Source organism: Platalea leucorodia, assembly GCF_965183815.1.
Source record: "Platalea leucorodia genome assembly, chromosome: 17".
NCBI classification, from domain to species: Eukaryota; Metazoa; Chordata; class Aves; order Pelecaniformes; family Threskiornithidae; genus Platalea; species Platalea leucorodia.
The window spans coordinates 2,789,055-2,807,192 of record NC_138839.1 but is presented as its reverse complement, the minus strand read 5'-3'; the positions used below and the strand labels follow the sequence as shown (position 1 = coordinate 2,807,192).

Sequence of the window (18,138 nt, the reverse complement as noted above, 5' to 3'; positions counted from 1 at the left end):
GCATATTTCAGAACACGGAGGCAGGACATTTTAGACAACACTGTGTTTCCTTTAAAAAAAACCAAACTCAAACAAAAACACGGGCACACACAAACCAGCTGAGCAACTAAACGGAGGAAAGCAACACTGGCCAGTCTGTGAAAAGCATCATCTCAGGCTTTTTATTTGAGGAATCCCTGGATAAGGCTCAGTGAAGAGAGTTTAGTCTGAACTAATTGCTACTCTTGAGGGGCAGAGTCTAATTAAAGAGACGCTGCATGAGGCAGAGCACACTAGTGACTAACTCTCTTCCTGCTCTCCACCCCTGCAGACAGCACCGAGGTGGAGTGCAGCCCAGGCTCTGAATCCACAGATCAGAAGAAGCTCATGGAGGAGCTACAGAACCGCTACCGGCAGATGGAAGAGCGCATCACCTGCCCCATTTGCATCGATGACCAAATCAAACTGGTCTTCCAGTGTGGACACGGCTCTTGCCCAGACTGCAGCACAGCCCTTACTGTCTGCCCCATCTGCCGGCAGGCTATCCGGGAGAGGATTCAGATCTTTGTCTAAGGATATGCTTGCTTCCCTTCCCATTCCCACCTCCCTCCTTTACTTCCTTTTTGTTTGCATTTTAGATGAGAAGCGCTAGTCAGGCTGATGTGTTTGGCTACCTGCAAAGCCATCCTGAAAGAGAGGGAAGCAAATAACCGACGTGACTTGGGTGGAGGTGTAGGGGAGTCCCCTCTACTTGCAGCGTCATAAGGCCGAGGAGCAGTGCTTGAGGGCAGGCAGCCCCCTCGCCCTGTGCTGCCGATCCATCAGAAGGACCTGAAGAACACTGACCTGTCTGCTGAAGGCAGAAGAGACTTTCAGACCGGAGATGAATAGACTTCCATATGCAGATGTTTTCAACGGCATCCAGCTCCAGTGACTGCATCGCGTCTAGTCCCCTGCAGTGTCAGATTTGCTGCACTGCTCTGGAAGGAGATGCTGTAGGAGGATATACCTTATACCTTTGCAGGCAATGGCAAAGCATGTGCTCGCACTTCACGTGAGGAGGTATCAGAGGAGATCAGTCATGGCATCAGCTCTCCCAGATGCCTATCAGTGGTAGGGAGGTAATGTCCTAAGACAGCATGCTCTCTGAACTAGTGCTTATGAGTTCAACAAGAACTTGGACTGACAGAGGCAAATCTGGATGTAATGAGATCCTAAAGACAGAGTGTGTGCCTTAGAGATAAAGTAGTGAACACTGATTGGAGAAAATATGTTGTTACAGGAAATATTTCTAACCTCTAAGTGACACTCTTCTTCCCTTTTTTTTTTTTTTATTTTATTTTTTTTGGCACAACCGTGTGTTCAGAGACTCCTGAGCTTTCTATCCATAATGCCAAAGGCAGGTGTTAAATACTCCAATCAAAGTGTAAAGAAAATAAATAGTCATAATTAAGATATGAGGAAAAGGGATTTCATTTTTGTTTCTTTGTTTTGCAGAAAAACTTAATAAAATAAAATATATATTTTCCTGACCATTAAAATGAATGTACAAACAGTAGCTGAAATATGGATCCAGCTGTATTGTGTTTTCCAACTGTCTGACTGAAGAAATATTACCCACTGAGTCCATCCTGTAAAATAACTGTTGGTGGAAGTGGCAGCCTGTAGGGCTAGTGTGCCGTGTGTGTGTATGTATACATACGTGTTTGCGTGTGTGGTGTATATCTTTACTGACACAATTATACACAAGCATACTGTTTGTTACATGTTGCAAGCAATATTTAAAACAAACAAAAATATTGTGTTCCTCTGCTATCTTTGTTCATCAGCAAAGAGGTGGCAAATCTTCTAAAGACATTTTTAACTTTGTGGAATATGTGGTAGTTCCAGGAATATTTATTACTTCTTCATAATTCCGTGGTGTTGTGAGAAAGTCTTACGTCGCAACCTCTGACTCCTATAGATAATCTTTGTCAAAATACTCACTTGAGGCTGTTATAGTTTCAGTGGATTTTTTTGAGCTATGAAAATGGGTCAGATTTAACCCCTACATTATTTGGTTGGGTTGGATTTAACACCCAAATAACCTAAAGCTGAATTTCAGAATCAGCTTTGGTAAAAATCGGAGGTTCAGGTACTCATTTACTTATTTCCTAGAAGTTCACATTAGCGTAAATTCCTTTGGAATAAACGAGACGTTTCCTAAAACGTTTGCTGTATTGTGGTAGGGCAGCAATAGAAAAGTAATGTGCAAAGGCTGTTTTCACAAAGTACAAGACCGAGCCATCTTTATAATGTGAGAGCTGCTTTAACGACTATTTGGTGCAAGTGAATAATTCTCCAGACTGTATATTACCCCAGCCCCACGCTGAGCGTTTTTTGAAATACAGTTCTTTCACAAGACTCTACGTCAAATCCAGAAGCAGTTTACTAAAGGTAAAAGCGGTCGATACTTTGTGCTGTGTGTTAAATGTATATGTGTGCTGGCACTTGGGGAAGAGGGGACAGAGGTGGCAAACTGTTCGGTATCTTCTGCGTTATTCCCATCTCTTACGCCTAAGGTGTCTGTTTATTCAGGAAAAAACAACAGGGAGCATCTGCTATCTGCTTCATTTTTTTAATAATTTCTTTGGATACTAAATGAAGAGAGGCTTCCAAGTGATTATTCTCCCTAAAACAAAAAAACTGTAGGAAGACTGCATCCTTCGACTTCCAAGCTGTGCAGCTGTTGCAGAAAAGGGAGATGTTTGGTGTTGTTTTTCCTAATGAAAAGAGATTTCGTAGGGAAACAAGAGCTCCCCTCAGTTTTCTCTTTTAATTTTTTAAAATGCAAGTTCCATTTCAAGATCTTCTGATCTTGTTTTCGTATCTGAAATTCATTAATGGTGAAATTAGAGATGGAATTTTGCACAGCATAATATACCTGCTTAAGAACTACAGAAACAATTGGCAAACATAGCGTTTAGGTTGGGACTATATCTTTTCATTTCCCTGTTCCTGCTGTGATTGCTTTTGAGGAGCAAGAGTTGAGCTGTTAAGCACCGTTTTGACCCTTTCATTTTCCTAGTAAGAAGAAGGGAATTGCTGCACCACAACAGAGAAGAAACAAGATGGTCAGTGGAGCCCCAGGAGCAAGAGATAGCAGAAGGCAAGCAGATGCCCATATGTGCCAGGTATGTTTTTGGCAAGCTTTGCCCCCCATGGCAGGCTCAGCTCCATGGGAGCCTGAGGCTTTGGAGAAGTGAAGAAGGTTTGCAGTTTTATCTTTCCTGATAAGCCTGCTTCCATGGAGGGCCAGGATCAGAGAGCGACTTGTGGCCGATTGAGTGCCACGCTGGGTGAAATGGTTAGCTTTGCGTACTTGCTGGTTCATCTAGTTCATGTGTAATCTGGCCTGTGCTCTCAGCCTGCAAAATAGTTTCTCTGCTCTAATCCAGGCTTAAATCTGAAGTGTGAGGGAAAAAAAAAGGTATCTGTAGTAAGCAGGAAAAGAGCCAAGAGCCTGGACTGAGATTAGGAGCAGCATTAAATTTAGCTAGAGGTGATGAGAGAGGAAAGGAGGGGGCCAGGTGGGGGAAGATGTTGCTCCCCTTTCTCCTTTTGCTATCGGAGGTTATTCTTGCTGGTTATAGGAACAGCAGGGGGCTGAAGAGAGGCAAGGAGGTGTCAGAGCAGTAGGCAAATGCTCCTTTAAATATAAAAGACAAATATTGCTATCAGTTAATCGGTGTGGGTAGTGAGTAACTTTCTGCTTGATGTTTATTCCCAGTTGGTCTCCCGCAAATGAGACTGACAGGTCTTCTGCTAACGAGCTGGGGAGCTGCGTGTTTTCACTGCCATCTCCTGAAATGCAGCTCTGTGCCTTGCAGCAATGGACAGCAATGGGTTTGAAAGGGAAAGATCTTGCTGAGTCTTTCTGGTGTAAAACTTTAAATGTAAGATGGCAGCTCAGCTCGTACTCAGAACCAGGGTTTCTAAAGCACTTCCTTTGGAAGCGTGGCCAAAACTCTGTGTTTCACGGACAGCACAAGACTGAGGGTGTAGAGAGAGGGAGATCACTTGTCAAAAGGCAGAGTGAGGAAAAGAGCCCATCTCTCCTTTGATTATGTTCCCACTAGTCCGTGCTGCTCCCAGGATTTCGGGAGGATTGGTCCATCTGCAAATGGATTACAGATTATTAATATAGCCCACCAAAGAGCAACAACAAAAATACCCCCACCCAGGGAAGCAGTCCTTGCTCCGTTATGGACACGCTTTATTATCTGCGTATTGAGAAAAATTTCTCCCTCGTTTCATTCCTGAAATTCTACTCGCTACGTGGCCACGACTGGACTGCTGAGCTTCTGACTAGGGTCAAGACCATGTCTCTTTGGTAACGCAAGGTCAGGCCAGTACAGGCACTTCTGTGAGCTGCAGCTCCAAATTGACAGTTAAGCAAAATATTCCATTTTCTTTGCCAGCTGGAGCAAGCCCTTGTTTTCAGCTCATTTGCTATTCAGCAGACCATGGATTTTTCTAGGAACATCAGCAGATGATGATCACGAGGGGCTGCATGATAGAAAGTGGGAGAATGCTTGGGGACTAAAGAACATTCTTATTCTCCGCCTCCCTGGGGAATGTTGCTCCCTGGTACAGCACATACAATCCTTTTTAGTCCATGACCCACTGAAAAAGTACAAGTTTTAACTGCTGTTCCCACAGGAACCATGCAAGAATGTTGGGTTGTTTTTTTTTCCCCCCAAGTTGTGAGATGCAGGGATAAATATGTAAGTGCTTTTTAAAATAAGAGCTATATGAGGATTTGCTAATTCTTTTCATATGGGCCACCAAGGAGCCAATATGTGGTAAATCACATTCAGCTGTGTGCGCTCCCCCTCCCCTGCCTGTGGCCTGGATTTGGACTGGTGCCCTGGAGATGAAACGCTGATGCTCATGCCTTGAGCCATCAGACACGATCAGATGTTAGCTCCTTCTTCTTTCCCTGCCTTCCCCACCTCCGTGCAGAACTCCCAGTTCGCAACAGGAGAAGCTAATGAGAGCAGTTTGTTGCAATGCTGAATAATATGCGCTTAATCCGTGAATAAATAAGATTTTGCGAGAGGTGAGAGTCATTTTTGGTAGTCAGACAGCTGCAGTTCTAGCATGAACGGTTGTTCTCTGCATAGTGCCTCTTAGCACGAGTATAGATATGTTGTAGTAGGTTGTACTTGGGTCGTCTTGGGGACTTGCTTCACAGCCTGCTGCGCCAGGGCTAACTTTCCTCTTAAGTGTGGCAAATGTAGCAGAGAGAACTATTCGGAAATAGTGCTGAAAGTAACATTTAATGTCAACAATGCTGAATAGAGGGGAGGAGGGAAATGCTAAGAATAATCCATGGAAGTGAGAAAGTATTTATTTTTGAGCTAAAACTTGCCCTTGGGAATATAGCCATATGTTGTGCATTATACAGCAGCCCCGCTTTAAACATTTCAGCAATTAAGCCTGAAAAGAGCAAAGCAAGATTGAGGTGATTTAACAAGTGTGTTGTGTTGTGCAAACGATCCGATCCTTTCTGTTCTCCATAGTCTCTAGTTGACCATTGTAGGTCTTAGGCAATATTCATTCTCTTCTGACAGCTGTTTAGAGCCTGCTTTTTCATGTGACGTTGATTGCATGCAGAGATCTCGGGATATGCATCCCTGTTTGCTTAGAAAAGCGCAGCTCCCTACAAATGATATCCCGGTCCTGGTCACTGCTGCTAAGAGGATGAAGACAAAGCAAAGTCAGTTCTGTCCCCTGCCTTCCCTTCCTATTCCCCATTACACCATATGGATTCCCTCAAAGTGTAATGTGTTCCATCGCTTTTAGACACTGTGCAGAAACCAAAGCCAGGAATGTTTTTCCGTCCAAATATAGTCAGGATGACAGTTCTCGCCTGTAGTCCAAACCAAATATCTGCACTTGAGAACCTGAGACCTCTAAAATTCATCAGAACTCCGAAGTCACAGCAGCAGTTCTCTGCACTCGTATAAAAGCAGTTGTTTCAGGGGCTCAGGCTGCCCGATAAAGCATGGAGAATATTTTCAGCTATTGGAAAAGGCAGAAATAAAACTTTAGAGTTCTGACTAACTTCTTGCTCTTGGTACAGGGTAACACTGGCTTCCAGAAGGGAGTCTGGGGAGCTGTCTGAAGCATCTGAAAGAGGCTTAAATTCTGACAAGTGCTGTGGAGTTGAGGCCACTGATGGCTGCATTCGAGAGTCCTTTAAGCACAAGTATCTCTTGGGAAAGCCATGACATTCTTAACCTAGGGCAGGGAACACGGATGAAATGTCAACAGCTGTGCACTCTGGTCCTAATAATCCTTAAAATATCTACAGAAGGGAGCTGTGCTTGAAATTTAACAACCACAGTATTAATGAACTAAGTATAAACCTGAAATTTTGCTTTTTACCAGCAGCGGCACTGAGGATTCTGGCCAGAGCTTGTGCACCAAAGAATGCAGCTGCACAGTGACTTTATCAGAAGCACTGTTAGCGTGCACAGCATTAAGTTCATGTGTCTCCCTTAGCTCCACAAGTTGCATCTGTAAGTTCTGAATACCTCAGCATAAGAGTTTTCCTCATCTGACTCTCATTGCTGTAATAACTGAGGTTTGTCTTGGCCTTACTGCTGAGCTGGTTTCTGAGCAAATACTTGGCTTAAATTTTAAAAGTTTTGAAAGCATTCTGCAGCCAGTGGTTTGGTGAAGTTGGATGCACAGGCACTGAATTTCTATGTGGATGGGCACAGTGCATTCCCAGCGTACTGGGGGAAAACTACGTGCTTTCCAAGAAACCCTGCTCTCTCACTTCTGACCCACCAAGGTATAACCTGCTTGCTGCCCTGGCAGGGAAGCGGGATCCTAAATGTCACAGAGGTCACGAATCATCTCTGCAGCTAAAGATTCCCATTCACCCGCCACATGCAGCGCAAGAAGATAAATGGCTGATATACAGTATGGTCTCTTCCCCCGTTCAGAATATTTCAGTAACTCATGGAAAAAGCTTTGGCTGTGCTAACCTTTAGTGGCTGCATGAATAAGTATTCGGAAACAATGAGGTCCTCAAGAATGCGCTTTTACTAAAGCTCTAGATAGTAACTTCTGTGGCGGGGAGGTCTGAGCTGAGATGTATTTTACAAAAATCTGTCGTTTCTTTACATCGGGACAAAGGAAATTCTTAGTTCCCTCAGGCTATGTGGTTGTGTGAGTTCTCAATCTATGCCTTAAAACTCAGGTTCATGTAGTCATCTTCAGAAACAGTAAGGCACTAACGGGGTGCTTGGCAGATTTCAGGTTCCTGCTCCGCAAGAATTCGTGCTTGACCTCTGGCAAGTCTTTTCTCCTGCACGGTGCGGTCTTAACCTGTCAGGTGCAGGTAGTAGCACTGCCCTGCCTTTGAGACCGATGTGAGAGTAAATGCTCTGAGCGACTGCGAGGTGCTCGGGTACTTTGGCAAGAGGGGAGGGCATATGTAACAGTGCATAAGTTAAAATCTTTTTCAAACACTGCTGACTCTTACTAGCTGTATGAAAGGCAGATGCACTTAATGCTGTTACGCAGTTCCACGACTGAGACTCAGTGTTCTTCCAGAACTGTGTTTGCTAGCAGTATTTTTCTTTCGAGCCAGTACTGCTTTACTGGAGAAGAGCTCTTGGCTGAAGTTTTTGAGCCCCATTCCAAGGCAGGTTTTTACTTCAAGACTCCCTTCTCAATCAGTCTTTCTGCAGATGTGTTCTCATCTACCGACTGACAGAAACTTGTTCAGGGGGCTTGAGACATTGATAAGTTTAGGAATGGGTTGTTACCAGTTTCTCACTTCGTGTTGTGGTCTGCAGCTTAAACCACAGAGGGAGGTGCGTTGCCACCACTCTTTGGAGCTCCCAGCGAAGCACTTTTTCAGAGTGCTCACCCAGGAGGATGTTTCATTCTGCCAGCTGTGCTGCTGGGGAAGAGGTGTAACTGTCCTAGAAAGTTGTAGCTTAGAGCTGAGATGAGCCAATATCTCAGACTGCTGCTGACTGCCTTGGTCCACAGGAGTTAGAGCCCCGTAGCCTTGCTTTCTGCTCTTTCTCTTCCTTCTAGTTCCAGCTTTCCTTTGTAATCCTATCCATAACTTCCTTCCATGTTATTCCTTATCTTGTCCTTCTCCTGGGATCTGAACAACTGCTGCACTTTGTCCACTCTGCAGAAAGCGTGTTTTTTCTCCAGGGGGCAGCTTGGTGAAGATTGAGAAAATTGTCATGAAATTGTACACAGATTCACTGGTCATATTTATTCTGAGTTGTTTAAAAGCTCTATTCCAGCTTTAGTCTGAAAATACACAAAACTTATAAGATGTCACAAGCTTGATTATGAACTAGGGAAAAAAAAAACCCCAAATGAAACCATTTTTCATTATTAAAAGTGCAAGAAGTTTCTGAAACTGTTCAAATGCTTCAGCTATTCCCTAGGAATGTTTTATACTGGCTGGCAACAGAACTGCCCCCTCCCTGCCATGTGCTTATGAAACGAGGAGATCGCACGGTTCCTCTCCCTCTGGTCAGAACTTTCAGCTCAGGACACCCCAACCCAGGAGCGCCGAGTATCCAGCGCTCGGTGACCAGACAGAAAGGTGCAGCTGTTTCTGAAAACCTGAGAATTTCTGAGCATGCTTTTTAAAAAGTCCTGAATTGCTGTAGTATCTGCAGCCTGGAGCTGCCTTAAAGAACCTGACAGCTGAAGACAAGCTGACCACTTCTCCAAGTCCGTCTTTCTGACGTGCTCAAGCTGAGGTACCCAAAATCAGTATGACTCTGAAAATACTTGTCTTTCTCAGCATGATAACCCCTTACTGGGTTGCTCCCAAAAAAGAAATTTGCAGGTCACTTGCCAAGTTTCATGGAAGAGGGGGTTGATATTTACTTTTATCTGAGTTTGTAAACTCCCTGACCAGAATTTCCTAAGCAGAGAAGCCCTGCCTGCTCCCTCACAGCATCTCGTTTTTCATTCTGCTCCTCAGGACAGCCCCTGACAAACGACAGCTCTTCTAGCGTTAAGCATCCCTAATGAAACATTCCAAGGGCATGATGCTGGCTTCTGGATTCCTTTTTCTGCCCCTTCCCCCAATTTTTTCCTTACATAAAGCTGACAACTGCAGATTTGTCCTCTGTCGATTATACAGTCAGTTAAGGAAAAGAGTTCATGTCCATCCCAGCTTGTTTCACTTTGCTGCCTTTCCTCCGCCAGCCCAACTTTCAGCTGCAGTAATACGATACCGCTTGGCAGAGGCTAAGAGAATCTTTGGCACATTGGAAAGAGGCTTAATGTAAAGTCTACGTTTTTTTTTTTTTTTCTTTTTATTTTTTCAGAGCTTTTTGATACTCTAGTGGTTCTGCACAACTTTGGCAGTAACTGCAGGGCTACTCACAAATGCAACTGTGAGCAAAAGGATTACCAATGCATTCTGTGAAGAGAATGTCTTAATATCTGTCGCATCTCCCTCTAAAAAGTGTTAAAGGAAGACATGGATCAAGTAGAACAACTTTCTGCAGACAGAAGGAAGAGCTTCCCCTCAGTTGACAAGAAAAAGAGCAATGGCTGTAGAACCATTGTGGGATTTTTATGCATATTCCCTGTGGTGGCTGTGCTGGCTGTTGTGGGAGATCCAGCTGGAGCTGCAGCTCAGAAGAGTCAGGTAGGGGAAAGGATCTAATTCTCAAATACTTGAAAGGGGAGTGGGGACATCAAATAGATGTGCATGTGTATTCTTTTCAGAAGATGGATAAATTCAGGAAGCAATCTAAACAATGTGTAAGTAGCCGTTAAGGCAACAAGATCTGTTTATGGCTGTTTGAGTCCCTTTTTGCAGAGGATCCTAAAAGGTAATTATGCATCCAAGTAGAATCAGATTATTAAAGACGTGTATGCAGCTTGCAGACAACCAAACAGTGAACGCACAAAAGATTTGGGTTGTTTTCCCTCAGAGCTTTGGCTGTTCTTCTGAGTACCTCTGCTTTCCCAGCCTAGTATGATGTGGCATGCATATATTCTGATTTCCGTCGCAGCTGAGCTTTCCTAGGAACTCCAGAGGCAGGGCTGATGGTGTGTAAGATCTAAACTGGTGGGTAACGGTGGACCTACGGAAACTATTAGCCGCTATTAACTCTCTTTCAAGTCCGTCCATTAGCAAGATATGTTGGGACAAACTGGTCAGGGGGAACGGTAGCAAGGCTCTGGGACCCTCAGAAGCTGATTTTAAGTTTTGCTTTTAGCTTAATTTTCGCTTTTTAGTTTATATAAAAAAAAAAACAAACACATTGTCTCCAAGTGCTTGCATCCTCTCCAGCTGTTTGTGTTTATGAAGATCCAGGCAATAGCACCCCTTGTTTGCATCACATGCTCAGGGCTCTTATTAATTGACGCTAAGCCACAGAGTTATGTTACTGTTTAGTTTATGGAAGGGGAACTGCATGACCAGGAGAGAAAGAGGGGAATGAATTACGTTCATTACAGCTCAGTGAAGTAAATTAATGGAGGGCTGACTGCACAGGGTGAATAATGTAGGGCAGGGATGTTGACCAGTCTCTGCCTTTATGTATGTTGGTGTCTATTGCTGTTGTTGAGAGTTGAAGCACTTGTCCTTCTGGTACCTCCCAAGCTTTTTGAATGTTTGAGACCTTAACCCACAGTCAAATGGGTTTCCTCCTGGGAGTGACTGACCTCCAATTCCGAGTATTCCCACAGTCCTTGTTGTTGGGCATCCAGACAGATCCTTTGGTCCAAATTATACTGTGAAATTTTTAACCAGCTCCCTCCATTTCTGACAGAATCCTAAATCGGAGGAACCGCATATGTGTGGTACCCCACCCTTCCCAATTCATTTTGTAACACATTCTTAATTAAAAGCATCCTGTTGCACCAGCGGTGGGTAGAACAAAGACTAGAGTGGAACAGAGGCCGAGCAGAACGTTTGAGCGAGAGAACTCGACCCTCTGCGCCTTTCTCGAGCTAGTGACTGGGTCAGATACAGGTTTCAGCGATCACGGTTGGGCCTGAGTCACCCTTACTTTGGTTTGTATTTTGAGGATAAGTTCACTAGGGACACAGTTTTTTTTTTTTTTTTTCCTTTTCTTTTGTTCAGCACTCATGGCCTTAGGGTTTTAAGCTCAGTGGCCATAGAAAAGACAATAATTTTTCTCCCTTGGGGCTGCAGGAGTTTTCCTTGTAGAAGGAGAAGCCAGCAGGCTGTTCCTGACTATCTCATTTTCCTCTGCTGATAGCCAGGGGGCTTTAAGAAGAGCCTCAGGATTTCACCCTATGCTGGTGTAATTTAATAGCCCAGTGGCAGAGGAGGCAGAATGGGCAGTGTCCGTCACTGAGCCTGTGCACCCTCCAGCTCAGTGTGTTATCGGGAAGTGGAAATGGCACCAGCTGGGCTGTGAATGAGAGAGGCTAGAAAGGAAATGCACTGCGTGTTCTGCTGGCTTTGCTAAGGAGCAGGAGCATCTGTCGGATGCATCTATCGGATAGACGGCTACTGAAGAGTGTTAATACCTTACCTCATCCCCCCATAAGTTATCAGGTCTCCTGAGTCAGAGCCTGTAGACTGAGAATTCACAGTATCAGCAATCCTGGGCTATTCCTGACTGATGCCAGAATGAATCAGCCCCAGTACTGGCAAGGGATCGTAGAGAAAACAACAAAGGCAGAAGGGATTTGCCTAATTCTACCCTACTTGAAAGAACTGCATAAAAAGCGAAAATATCTTATTATCCTGTAATTATGAGCTAATCTGCTCCAGGCTTCTCTTCTAGCTCCCGCAGATTGTTGATACACAGGCTAGCTGATCCTCCACCTTGTCTGTGCTGCTCAAAAGGATGCAAAATTTTCCTTTCGTATCAAGGGAAAATGGCATTCTCAGAGTAGAATCGGAGGTAAAAGCCACTGGAGGTGAAGGGAGAGCGACAGCAGCCAGTGTCCTCGCATCACACATGCATTGGTGAAGAAGGGGCTAGGCCTTGAGCTGAGCGAACCAAAACGTACGGGTTCCTCAGCCAGATCCCTAACAGAGCAAAAAAAGTGACAAAGGTTAAAAGGGAAAAGTAATCCTGTGTGTTCTTTCAGGAGCAAGTTGGCATCTGCAGGCTCCCAGAAATGTGATCAAATACCCTGCCAAAAGCTTGCAGCTTAGAAGGCAAGCTATTAGTTAGCATCCCTCTGTCTCATAGGTGATGTTCTATGGCCCTTGCATTCCTTACATTCAAAGACTCTGCTGATTTCAAATGGTCAGACCCACAGCTGAGCTGGAAGAAAGACTAAAAGGCTGTCCTTCTAGGAAAGAGAGATGCTGGGGTTAGAACAAGATAGAAGCTAGTATGGCTCAAAGAGCAGAAGAGACTGGTTCCTATTAGGATGGCATCCGTCAGCCTTTTGCCATCATGGCTAGCTGTAGTCATGGAGGGATGCTGGTGATTTGGGCAGTACCTGGCAGCTGTTGCTCTGAGCTTGTCTTTTCCTGCCATTTGCTTGCTGTGAGAGCAGGGCGATGCTATTTTGACTCTCGGAGCCTCAGCTCTTCCATGAGTAAAAGGATGACAGCTCTTGCTTTCTGTAGAATGTGCTGTGAGGCTGAACACACTCGTACTGGTGCAGCCTTTGTAGCATCGCCACTATAGATATCGCTTCGTAAGCGTCTTGGTGCCTCTGGAGCAAAGATGACCTGGAGATATTCGGTGTCTTAGTCCTGAAAAGGGGAGGCAGAGCGGGTGGCCTTCCAGAGAACCGTGTTGGGTCCCATTCTTTTACCTCCGCTACTGAGGACTAAAAGGCTTTTATAGTTTTGAGTCAGACGTGTCACCAAATTTGATGTCTTTTACTGTATGATGGCTTTAAATGCACTCCAGGGTTTCCAGGGCTCCTATTTACTTTGAAGGCATTTCAGATCCGCAGTGCAGCTTTATAAAGAGCTCTCTGCACAAAGCGTTGCCTGTTTTACTCATTTGTCCAGTATTTCGTTTATTCTGTGGTTAGGCTGGAGAGCAATCGCGAAGTGAAAAGGAAACGAAAACTTTCCAGGAAGAGCTGCAGACTCGCTGTGGCCAGAGCCTGCTGGGGCCTCGTTTCTGCTCCATCTGTGCTGTGCTCCAAGAGGAGAGCGGAGCGGCTGCAGTGCCCTGTGCTGGAACTGTGCACCAGCTCCAGGGAGCCTCCAGCACCGATCCTCTGCCATCCCGTGCTGAGGGGTGCTGGTCCCTCCCTTTCCTTGCATCTCTGATCCAAGACTTGCCCCAGGAACTCCTCGCAGTAGAGCCCCTCTTTTGCTCTGTCTTGGTTTAGTTCAGCACGCTCGGCACAGGCACGCTTTGCAAAGCACTGCCCAGCTGATGCACTGGTCTTGTCTCCTGGACACCCATAAGGGAGTACCAGTTGTGCTCCCCAGCCTCCAAACGCCCCATACCTGGTAGTTTTTCTTTTACACTGTTCAACCTTGCAGTCTCTCCCATCTCTTTCAACCTCCTGTTTTGTCTTTTAAGGAAGATGCCACATCACCTGGTCCTCATGGAGTGAGTGCCTCTGCTTTGCACAGTCCAGCTTTCCCACCTCGGCCTCCAGCACGGAGAAAACGATACACGATCACACCAGGGCACTTGAAATGGGACCACTTCAACTTGACGTACAAGTACGGACTTGCGTTAGCCCTAAGAGTCAGCATTTTCTAAGTGACACGGGGGGTCTGAGCTTTTCCTGCCATGGGTATAGGCACTAACCATACGACCATTGCTACTCTATTTGCTGGTGAATGGATAGCTGCTAAAGCTACTCGAAAGTAGGAAGTATTTCTACAAATGCTACACCTCTCACCTCAGCTGTGGATCATGGGAAGCATCGTCACTGCATTAGAAGCTAGTAGCACACACAGCTGCATGCTGAGGCTACTTATAATAAAACTAACTGCTCAGGGGCAGATTCAGGCTTCCCAGAACTAGGGGCTTCCCTCAGAAGGTAGTGAATTGAATATTAACTCTGTCATGCTGGTATTTTTCAAAGAGCTCCGTATGAACCTAAGTCATCACTGAGGGAAATTGCTGTTGAAAGGTTCTGTAATTTCAGAAGGACAGAGCTCTGTTAGTGCCGAGTGCTTTTGGGAATCTCTTTCTCCCTGTTGTCTTCGGGAAGGGATGCTAACTCTTAGATTACTAACGAATAAACAATACGAAGCCCTTGGCAATTCTAGGGCGAGTGAATGTTAACCCTGTTTTCAGACATTTCTGCCAGGGAAGGTGGTTGTCCAGATGACTGATTTCCAGCTGTGTTTACCGCTGCGCAGAACCAGCAGCATTTCAGCAGCAGCATACAGCCGTCGCGTGGTCTGGTTTTGATATGACAGAGCTATGTAAATGTGCAGTGCTAGTACTACTATCAACAAGCAGGCTGTTTAGAGCCAAAGTTGATGGAGTCCTATGGATTTTCACACTGAACTGTTTCTCTTTGCCGTCTGGCTCTACTGCTACTGCTGGTATACGGCCACGTCAACCCTGTTGGGTGTTTAGCCTTGGAGCAGCTCTCTTCCTTACTTTAGCAGTGGCTGAACAGGCCCTGACACTGTCCAGTGTGATGGGCTGTGGTGGCAGCATCCTGAAAAGATGCTTTTTCTCTCTGGGAAAATAGTAATGGCATTGTTGAACGTTTTTCAGGGGAAGTAGCATGAGTTCACACAGAACAAGGTTCAGGGAATCCCCTTAGAAACAGTTTCATAAGATGAGCACTGCCAGGTGGAATCAGGCTGTCATGGTAAACCTCAGGCTAGCAGGAGTCCCGGAGGTTTGACTGAAGAAAGGCCTGGTGTTCACCCCTGGCTGAGAGTCTGCACCTTCCTGGAGACCCAGGAGCCAAATCAGGTTTTTTTCCAATGTCTTACGTGATTGCAAAGGTCCTTTTAATGTGGCTGCTAACTCCAGCCACTCCTGACTTTAAAGTGCAGAGCAAGCCCCAAGCCTGCCCTCTCAGGAGAGCTGCAGTCACTAACTGTTAAACTGCGGTGGCTTGAAGGGCAGGTGGCGCTGGATTTCGGAAAACACTTGAAAGTGGCCTCTGGCAGCAGCAGTGCGTGAGGCAGCTTTTTCTTGGCGTTGGGCTGAGGACATCGTTATGGAGCTGGGGGGGTCTCTCGCACTCCAGCTCTGGAGAGCTGACCGGGCTGTGACTGTACCGGGTGGGAGAGTGTTCTGTCACCAGCAAACAGCAAGGGAAACCATTTTGAGCTATTTTTGCAGGGGGTTTGCCTGGGGCAGCAGAGGTAAGGAGTGAGGAGGGCAAGTGGGACGGGCAGAGGGACAGCAGCAGTTGCGTCTGCCCGAGGGCTCTGCGCTAACCCCTTTCTCCTCCGCAGAAGCAGGAGGGGGAGTATCTCACGGTCACCAAATGCAGGTAGGGAAGATAATTTGCAAGGTGTGGCTGATGCTGCAGTTCCCGCTCTTCTCTAGGCAGCTGTTACACCCTCAGTTACGCAAAAGTCTCCTTGTGACTGTCGCTGGCCTTATTTGCTCGACGTGCGGTGGCGGTGGTCGCGCTCTTCAGGGGGTGATGCTGCAGGGCTGGTCAGTACGTGTAGACTTGCCGGTGGACAGCAGGGGTTAGTTCTGCCTGCAAGCCCAGACAAAGAATGAGTGCGTGGCATGAGCCCGACTCCTTCACACTGAGCAGAGAACACGTATCTCCCTTTACGCTCGTCGCAAACAGGCTAAGCCTCGTGACAGTCTTAATTGTCCAGGTTTACACTCATCAACAGCCTGGCTTGATATGAAACCTTCTGCTCCCTTTAGGATGTGCTGGCACGAAGGGAGAACATAAACAGCATAGCTAAAATACAACCAGAGGGGATAGCAGAATATACACAACTTTTCCCAATTGCTACACTTCAGGCAATTTCCTGAATGCAGATCTTCTTTTGGGACAAGGTAAGTTTCTAGGAGCCATCTCTACATTTCCATGGTTCTGCCATCCTGCACCAGTAGTTTTCTTACAGTTCAGCTGTATCGATACCTGTGGCCTACGCAAAAACCTCTCTCGAGTCTCTCTCCCAAGTAATGAGATTTTTTTCAAAGGAAATAACTTGTTCTGCTATCAAACCTTTGATATCCTTTGGAACCCTCTTTGAAAAGCTCTGCCTGAGAGTATTCTAATTCAGTGTGTGCACATGCGCTGTAGCCTGAGCGTGAGGAGTTACCTAGTCTGCTGCTGAAATGCGGTTGTTTCCTCTTCTAGCAACAGACTGGGAGATGTTAGGACAAAAATGATTTTCCAAGAGAACCTTGTCTAAAATGATGTGCTTGAGAAGGGACAAAAGCTGGAGTCCGGAACATGTGATTGTAAAGAATATCAGTAATACATTAGCCTGTAGGGGTTTTATTAAATATTCTTAATATCCAGTTCAAGCTACTCCTGTTTTGAACCGATTAGACTGAACGGAAAGGCTTGATTTTCTGATGCAGCCTTGAGAGCCTTCAGCTGATGTCTGAGAAGGGAACAGCATTTTCCTGAAGTCGTTCTGTGTTCCTACAGAATCCTGTCCTTCCCAAGAAACCTCATAAACGCCAGGGACACGCGCAAGGGACTAGCGGCTGCGTTCCGAATGTGGAGTGAAGTTTCACCATTCAGCTTCAGAGAAGTGCCACGCCACGTAGCTAGCGACTTGAAGATAGGTGAGACCGCACGGGCTCCTGCGCTGACAGGACGCTGGCGTGTACCTTAACTCCACAAGGGACTTGTAGAGCTTCAGTGTGTAAACCGGGAGTTTGGAGGCAGGAGATAGTCCTCCTTTGCTGCGTGGAGTCAGCAGGGCCTCTTGGACAAGGACTGGGGCATCGTTTGCCTTTAGTCAGGTAGAGAAACTACTTTTAGTTGCTCTAAGGAGATGTTAATATCATAATTAACACTTTCTGTGAATCTTGCAGTCAGGAAGCTTTAGGTATTTGACAAGAACCCTCAAAATCTGCCACTGGGACAGGATTATCTCCGTTCCACGGATGGGGAAACTGAATCTTGAAAGGTGAAATGACATATCCAAGGTCACACAGCGCCAAAGAGCAGGCGACGGATTCCAGCTTGTTCATGGTTTTAGTCTCCCTTCTGGTGACCCTGTTGAAGCATCACCTTTTCTCTCTCCTCCCCTTCCTTCTGCCCCTGCATCACTATGTAGTAACTTCCTGAGTTGCTCAGGCCTAGAAAATGTTAGTGCTGAGGCGTTATCTGCTCAGTCTCAGCTCCAGATGTAAATTTTTCCTGGGATTTATGGTCTGTGTGAAATAATTATTTCCTGTGCAGATGGCAGCAATATTGAGATAACCGGCAGATTTACCATTGTTTCGCAACACGCTCTTCGCTCTCGTGTTGCATGACGCTACTTGCAAGCACATGATGTGCCTTCCCAGGGCCTGCCCTGCTGCCACGTGTGAGCTCCAGGTGGCCCAGTTCCAGTGGACGCGGGGGACGCTGTGATGCTGTCGTGACGCTAGCAAAAAGACGGCAAGCAGCTACGACTCTAAGGCTATCTGTTTATTTACGTTTAAAATGAAACAGTGACATCCTGGGGTTATTATCTCACTGTCCAGCTTCTCTCCAAAAAAAAAAACAACGAACCAGCTTCCATGTGATGGTGCAAAAAGAGCTGCGCATTCCTTTCTGAAAAGTAGGCGCGTTTGTGTCTGTTGGAAACAGCTCTAAACCCAGGGTCACCACAGGGCTGCCTATTAGTCTGCATCACATAGCCATCATTCCTGACAACTGCTTTGCATTTATTTTTGCCTTTTGTGGCTCTGTAGGTTGGAAAATGTGGGATACTACCAGCGAGTTTTTTTCTTTTTTTTTTTTTTTTTTTTAGTAAACTCCGAGTTTGCAGATGTCTGTCCTGGATGGGCTTACCCTGCTAGACACGCTAAATCTGCTGCTTTCCTCACAGGCTTCTACTCCATCAATCACACAGACTGTCTGGAGTCCCTCATTCACCACTGCTTTGACGGAACAACAGGGGAACTTGCCCATGCCTTCTTCCCGCCCAACGGGGAAATCCATTTTGATGACCATGAATACTGGATATTGGGCAATACACGGTTCAGCTGGAAAAAAGGTAACATGCGTCGCGGATAATTAATGCCTGTAGGA

At 45.9% G+C, this 18,138-nt stretch overlaps 1 protein-coding gene across 1 annotated transcript in view; it reads left to right on the top strand.

Moving 5' to 3' along the window:
* The window catches only part of LOC309598328 (E3 ubiquitin-protein ligase MIB2-like), a 79,562-nt gene that overhangs the window by 50,318 nt on the left and 11,106 nt on the right, over nucleotides 1-18,138 (top strand). The window contains 6 exon segments of the mRNA XM_082328786.1: nucleotides 9,348-9,445; nucleotides 9,449-9,481; nucleotides 9,485-9,673; nucleotides 13,512-13,657; nucleotides 16,540-16,679; nucleotides 17,936-18,103. Coding sequence (XP_082184912.1) covers nucleotides 9,348-9,445; nucleotides 9,449-9,481; nucleotides 9,485-9,673; nucleotides 13,512-13,657; nucleotides 16,540-16,679; nucleotides 17,936-18,103 — 774 coding nt within the window.